General features: G+C 40.3%; 1 protein-coding gene across 1 annotated transcript in view; it reads left to right on the top strand.

Annotated features, from left to right (window-relative positions):
- Cdh17 (cadherin 17) overlaps positions 1-6,530 on the top strand; it is a 63,367-nt gene extending 56,837 nt beyond the window's left edge. Inside the window, exons 15-17 of the mRNA XM_008847832.3 lie at positions 3,223-3,339; positions 3,468-3,581; positions 6,184-6,530. Coding sequence (XP_008846054.2) covers positions 3,223-3,339; positions 3,468-3,581; positions 6,184-6,284 — 332 coding nt within the window. The 3' untranslated portion in view covers positions 6,285-6,530. The remainder of the gene's footprint in view (positions 1-3,222; positions 3,340-3,467; positions 3,582-6,183) is intronic.
- The last annotated feature ends 822 nt before the right edge of the window (positions 6,531-7,352 follow it).

Raw genomic sequence — 7,352 nt, 5'->3', positions numbered from 1 at the left:
TATTCATAAAACTATATGAATTTAACTGTATCTCTCTTACAATGTTTTTGACATTAGAGTAATGCTAATCTAATCGAGTGGGTTAGGAGATTCTCTGCTTAATTGATTATCTGGAAAGCTTGTGTAGAAAATTGCATCATTTCTTCCATAAAGTTTAGAAGAATTTATTTACCAGTGGAGACATTTGAGATTGGAAGCCTTTTTTTTTTTTTTTTTGGGGGAAAATTTTAACTGTAAATTTCATTCTTTTATCTGAAGCTATTGCATTACACATTTCTTTTTGGCTGAGGTTATTAGTTTATAGTATTCATATAGTATATCTAGTTCATTTGATTGATCTATATGCATACAACTATTCATAAAATTCTATTTTTGTAGTATCTATAGATACATAGTGGTATCACTTCATTCTGATATTGGTAAGTTATATTTCTTGTCCATAGTCTCAAAGAACCAACATTTGGTCATCAGTTTGCTTTGCATTTTTTTGTATTTCATTGCCAAGATCTTTATTTCCTTTCTTCTTTAAAGATTTATTTTTATATGTAAAACTGTTTTGCCTGTGTATCTATATGTGCGCTATATGCATATAGTGCTCACAGAGGTCAGAAGAGGTCAGATCCCCTAGAACTAGAGTTGCAGACAATTGTTAGCCACCATGTGGGTGCTGAGAAATGAACCTGGGTCCTCTGCAAAAGCAGCCGGTGCTCTTAACCACTGAGCCATCTCGCCAGCCCTATTCCCCTTATTCTTAGGCGGTCTCACTTCTTCTTGCTTTACTTTTATTAAGGTCAGGGAGGCAGAGGTAATTAATTTGAGGCCTTTTTTACTTTTTACAACAGGTCCGTGGTCCTACAAACTTACTGTTTTACTGTATCTGCATCCAACAGTATCATTAGCTCACGATACCATACATGTCTCTTTTGCATCCTATGGGTTCCTTACAAATGAATGTGTCTCCAAATACTTTAGAACATATGTTCAAGTCTGTTTTCTCTGTGAGCTTCACTTTCGATAGTTTCTACTTCTGTTTGTTTAAATTCACTAATTTTTTGCCTGTCATTTCCAATTTGCCATTTTCCCCATCTAGTATATTTCTATACATCAAAAAATTTCGATTTCCACTGTTAGAAGTTAATTTGGGTATTCGTCATAGATTTCATGTTTATATTTATTGATATTCTTAAACTTCTAACTCTTGAACATAGAATATGATTATGACAAGCATTTCCTTGTCATTGTCCACTGTATTAGGAATGCCATTTCTAGGTAGATTTTAATTGGTTGGTTTTAATTTCCTTCTCTTTTCTAGCATGTTTTGCAACTTATTAAATCTTGGGAATTTTGACGCTGGGTATTTTTGTGTTCCCACAAATATTCTTGAGCTTTCTTCTGAGCTGTAGTGAAGTTTGGTTGGGCAGGGTCAGGACCAATTTGAGATGAGATAAAACCCTTCTATGAGAGCAATCTGCTGTCCCGTGAGCTATGATGTTTTCTACTCTAGCTCTTAGGAGCAGAAGCCATGGCCCTTGGTGAATTCCAAGATTGGGTCCCATTTCTCTTTTTAGTCCTCCTTTCCCAAGCCTTGGGTAGTTCCTGAAGAACACTCAGCTGAAGACTTGGGGATCCTTTATTTTTCAAAAATTAGCTAGTTGGTATTTTTATCCAAGTGGGGGGGGCAGAAATCAATCTGTCATTCTCGATTGCTCTCCACCTTGTTTTAGGATGGGGGTCTCTCATTGACCCTAGAGCCCATGTACTGGGCAAGGCTGATCGGTGAATAGCTTCAGGGGCGCACCAATCTTGCACTTCTTCCAACTCTAGCCAATCCACTCCTCTCCTGGTCCTGTGTTTACAGGCACACACTGCCATTCCTGCCTTTTATGTGGGTGCTGGGGATCAGAACTCAGGTCCTCAAGCTTGCATAGTAATTATTTTCTCCACTGAACCATCTCCTCAGCCCCAAGGGCCCTCTGTGTATGCTCGTGCTCTCTCCCCTCCCTGGTTCTCTGAACTCTAGTCACTTGTCTTCTCCTTCGTCCTGCTTTGCAATTTGGGATAAGGCCTGGCCTCTTCCTCCCTGCGGGGAGACCTGGACATAACAGTTAGACTATGTTATTCTTAGAGGTAACAGTAAGCTAGGGGAAGTTGTGGAACATGCCATTTGTCTTTTTTTTTTTGGACATCAATATCCTTCATGGCTGACATTCAGTGTCTTTGAAGTCATGGTTTCATGGATTTGTCTGTCCTTGTAGTTGTTTTTGGTGAGAAGGTAAGCCAGGACCCAGTTGTTCCATTTCTTTCTGGGAGAAGTTTAAGGCACTGTAATTGACTCCAAAAATCTTGTTCCAATTTTCTGAGCAGAAAGATGAACTATATAATCAATTCCCATTATTTACAGATCATGTATTTATAAATTCATCTGCTTGCTAAAATTTGTTACAAAAAATTCAACGAATAATAAAGCTTTTACATTCATGGCCACTGGCACAGTGATGAAAATTTTGAGTTACAGATAAACAGGTGCTCAGCCAAGGTCAGACAGAGGGACATTTTGTCTTCTTACTTAAGCTCTCCTAAGTTAGCAAGTGTTCTTTCTGGAGTCTGCTTTGTGGCTTGAGTTTGCCTGCTTGTGTTTACTGCTTGTGATTTGTTCTTTAGACAGCACTTTTCCCTTCTTTTGAGCCATTGCAGTGTTCCTAAATGCAAAGATGTGATGTGCCTAGGTGCATTTTGCGCAGACACGAGTTATGGTGCTGTTGGCTATGAGTTCAACATTAATGACTTAATACATGTTAAATAAGGTTGTTTTTAATAGAAACAGGCAGGAAACAAACTTATACATTCATTCGTTGTTTAAAATGTTGTGATTGAAGGTCATAGGAACTTAAACCCTGTATTTCCCTAGGGAGCAAAAGTTCAGTATTTACTAATTCAGTGTTTGGGACAAATTTGTAAAGCTACTGGAAATGACGAGAACAGATTGCTTTTAGTTTCATTTCTACCATGAAATCATGAATTGAAAACTTAAAGAATGTTCTAGCCTACTTCTTATAGAAGATACATGTGGAAGAGTAGAAGTTAGAGTACTCAAAGTATTACCTATATCAGGCTATTTTACAGTCTACCTTCACATATATAATGCAAAGACAAATTTTACTCCTGAGTGAGGGGGGTCTGAAGTCTATTTTCATTCCACTCATTTTCTACCTCCTCTGACAGGCACACATGCTACACTCTCCACCAAGCACACGAACTTTGAGGAGAGAGTTTATGAAGTCCCAGTTCGCATCAGTGATGGGGGCCGGCCACCCTTGGAAGCCACTGTTTCCTTACCAGGTAGGTGCTTTGTAGGCAATGTAGGAAAGCATCTGTTACCGTGCGTAGTTTAAGGGAACATTGGCTTTAATATGAGATTCTGCAAGTATTCATTTGAAAACCCTCTCAAACACTGTTCTGCTTTTCAGTTACTTTCTGCACATGTGTGGAAGGAAGCTGTTTCCGGCCAGCAGGTAGACAGAATGGGATACCCACTGTGGGCATGGCGGTTGGTATACTCCTGACTACCTTTCTGGTTATTGGTGAGTATGACTTTTCAGAGTCAAAGATCTTGTCCCCAGCCCCAGAAATGTGAGCTTATCTCGTGATCTTACTTTTAAGAGTTAGACTGGGGGTTGCTGAACTTGGTCACTAACCAAGGATATAGATCACTGGTCACATCAAATCATCCTGGTTGAGAGATAATTTAAAAGTACCCTCTGCCAATAATTTCCTTTCTAGTTAGCTTGGGATTTCCATGCCAATGTTTATACCATAATACTTTGTGTCAAGCAGCTTTTCTTTGTTGTAACAAATACTCAAGATAATCAACTTACAAAAAGTTTTCTTTGGCTCACAGTGTCAGAGGCTCTAGTCCGTAACTGACTGGCCTGTTGCTTTGGGGTGCATGGGGAGGCAGCCATGTCATAGAGCAAAGCTGTTTGCCTCCCAGTCAGGCACAAATGGTAGAGTGTGATAGGGTCTCACTGTGCCCTCTGAGGGTATGCCTTTAATGACGGGAAGACCGCTCACTAGTCCTCTTAAAGTTCATACCCAATAACATCAAGTTGGGGAACCAAACCTTTATCACATGGGCTTTTGGGGGATATTCATGATTGGAACTACAGCGAGCTTCACAGCATGAACTGCTGTATTTCGAGCCTAATTACCAAGCTTTCATGAAGGAGAGAGAAATTCAGTTGCTGTGCCTTGCTGTGTGTCTGGCACTGAGCTTGTTACAGTAATAGGTGAGTCTTGCACGATCCTTTCCCCGCAGAAGTTCTGGGCTCATCTGCCCTTGTTGGAATAGGTCAGAGCTGACCCTGCAGTGAAGATGCTAAGACATATGAAATGTTGCAGAACTTCCCTTTGAATATTTTCATGACTCTCGAGCCTGGATTTTTATGACCCAGAGCGATTCCACTGCACATAGCCTTGACTCTCCACCCACATAGACAGTGGTCATCTCTTGGCATAGGCGGTCAGTGCCCAAGATCATAGCTGTGCTCTTTCGGTTGTTCTTCTCTTGGCAGCCAATTAGAAAGATGCTTCCTTAATCCATGTGTGCCTGAATGAAGGGCTTCACAATTCCACACTTTCTCCTGAAATAATTTCTTCCCCCTCCTCTATTTTATTATTTTTATTCTATGTGTATGACTGCCTTGCCTGCATGTATGGAAGTGTACCTGTGTCATGCAATACCCATGGAGGTCAGAAGAGGGCATTGGATTCCCCTGGAACTGGAGTTACAGATGGGTATTAGCTGCCATGTGGGTGCTGGGAATCAAATCTGCGTCCTCTGGAAGAGCAGCCAGTGCTCATAGCCACTGAGCCATCTCTCCAGCTCCCTTTTCTTTAAAGTATTTTTGATTATTCTCTTTATATCTGGACTTCTGTTCCCATGATCTGAGCTGGCACATTTGACTCTGACACATGAGTTTAAAAGGGATCACTTTTCCTTATAGCCTTTGTGCAAACTCCTCACCACATGGGAGGGCCTTCGTGACCTGTCAGTTACTCACCCTGGTGTGCTTGGTGACCAGCAAGCCTCCCTGAGGACTACTGTGTGCTGCATACATTTTATACCAACAGAGCTGACTCTGCTTCTCTACTCCTTACATAGATTATAAGCCAGGACCTTGCTATGTAGCCTAGGCTAGCCTTGAACTCAGGCAGCCCTCATTAGAGCTATTTGAGAGCTCATTAACTAAACTCCCCTCTGCCTGCCTTTTGTTTTTCTCATCCACCCTGAAAGGATTGAGTTCATGCACCATATCGCTTTCTTATGTACTCATTGAATCTCATTACGCCTTCTCTAAATTAAAGAATGGACAGGTTTGAGGATATCCTTGTGATTTCATACCCTCGTCTTTTCAAATGGGCGTTGGTTGGATTGTTACACGTTTGTTACCCGTCTTCTGAACATCCCGTCTTTTCTGTCTTGTTAATCCCTATAAGCTCATTGATAAGTAATTTCCTTAAAGTAACTCTCCTTTAGTGGACTCTGAGTTCACATTAGTGACTTGTAAAAATTCAGAGATAGAACCCAGAGCATAGGCAGTCCACTCAAGGTCCCTTCTTAGCATAGGCTTGCACCCTACGAAAGGTATTAAAGATGTATACCTGGCTAGTGCTCCTCCACTGAGCTGCATGCCACACCCCTACTGTGAAGTTAAAATTAATGTTTTATGTATTTACTATTTAAGTAAAAAAAAATTTAAACACAAAATGATGTATATTTAGTGGATGCAATGAAAGTAGACTGTGGAGGTGAGCAGGTCTGAAGAGCGTTCTCGTTCTCACTGACCTGTTTTCTCAGGGGGAAGAAGGACTTGAATCAATCTCTGAGTATGTTTAAAGTTCAGAACTCTTCCAGTTGCTTTTCACCCAAAGGAGTTATGGCATTGGTTCTGCTGTTCTGTGGTAGGGACTCAGCCAGCCACCAAATTAGTTATAACTTGGAACTAGATACATACTGATAGTGAGTGATGAGTTCACTTACCTAAGAAAGCCAATGTCTGGAATCCTGTGTCCACTAGAACAATGAAACTTTGTTAAATCACAAAATGAAGGTAAACAAGTCATTTTTCCCTGTCAGGACAATATACATTTGAAGATTTTGACCACATGTTTTCTTTGTTTTAGGTATAATTTTAACAGTTGTATTCATCCGCATAAGGAACAATGGAGGCAAAGATAATGTTGAAAATGCCCGAGCCTCGGAAGTTAGACCTCTGAGAAGCTGAATTTGAAAAGCAATGACTATTTGTGCATCAAACTGTTTAATTTCATAATTTTACTTTTCAGTCAAAATGTGAACTATAATTTTGACAGCTAGTCCCTCTTGTCTTTTAATATTTTACCAGTTAGATATTTCATGTGCTATAGACCTTAGAGATAGTTTCCATTTCCCTGTGACAATGCCCAACACTGCAAAAGCCTTAGTTACTTAACCCAAACTTTCCCTTTTGAGGAACGATGAGCTGATTAAATATTCTGTACTTTTTTTTGTTTGTTTGTTTTGTTTTGTTTCAAGGGATTTATCAGTTGTCTGTCACTTGACTTCCTAGATTCCATTTATGCTTTTTCTGAGCCTGTCCTGAACCCTTCTTTTTTTAAAATTTATTATTATTATTATTACACTGAATTTAGACTATGTCAGGCAAAAGAACAAAGTAAAGTCCTGGAAGAAAAAAACATAAGAGAGCAGCCTTGTTCCTTAGTATAAACAAAAACTCTTCTGTGTTATTAACCGTCTTTAACAGAGGTCTACCAGCCTGGCAATGGCACAAATGTTGGGAAGGTATGGAACATAGTTGCTGTCTTTCCAGAAAGATCTGCTTCATAAACCTGGGCGCAGGAACTGACGAGCTGCCCGGATTTCTCACTACCTACCATGCTTACATACATGCTGCGCATGTTTTATTTGTATATTAAAGTTTTGTTATGTATTTATCACATGGAAGAAAACAGGAAGCATGAAAGTGGTGATGAAAATCAAGAATAAATGTTGATTTTGGTTGTTTTTGTTTCCCTGATCTCTTTGCCTGGTTCATTTGTTGTGGGGGGCGGGGGGTGGAGGGTTTCTGGAAAAGAATGGTTCTCTATTGTCTATCAAAATTGCTTACCACGTGGTAGCTTGTTAGTCCAAGAGGAGGGGTACACAAACTTCAAAACTGCTGCTTCCCTCAGCTTTTGGGCACATCTAACCATAACCGGTCCTGCCCAGACTTCCTCCAGATGTCCACAGAATGATGACCTGGGACTCAGGGATGGCAGGGGAACTGAGGCCAGGAAAACCATTCCTCCCAAGA

Source organism: Nannospalax galili, unplaced genomic scaffold (genome assembly GCF_000622305.1).
Source record: "Nannospalax galili isolate Female #2095 unplaced genomic scaffold, S.galili_v1.0 scaffold183, whole genome shotgun sequence".
NCBI lineage: Eukaryota > Metazoa > Chordata > Mammalia > Rodentia > Spalacidae > Nannospalax > Nannospalax galili.
Note: the sequence above shows the minus strand (reverse complement) of the source record. Positions and strands in the feature narration are given on the sequence as shown.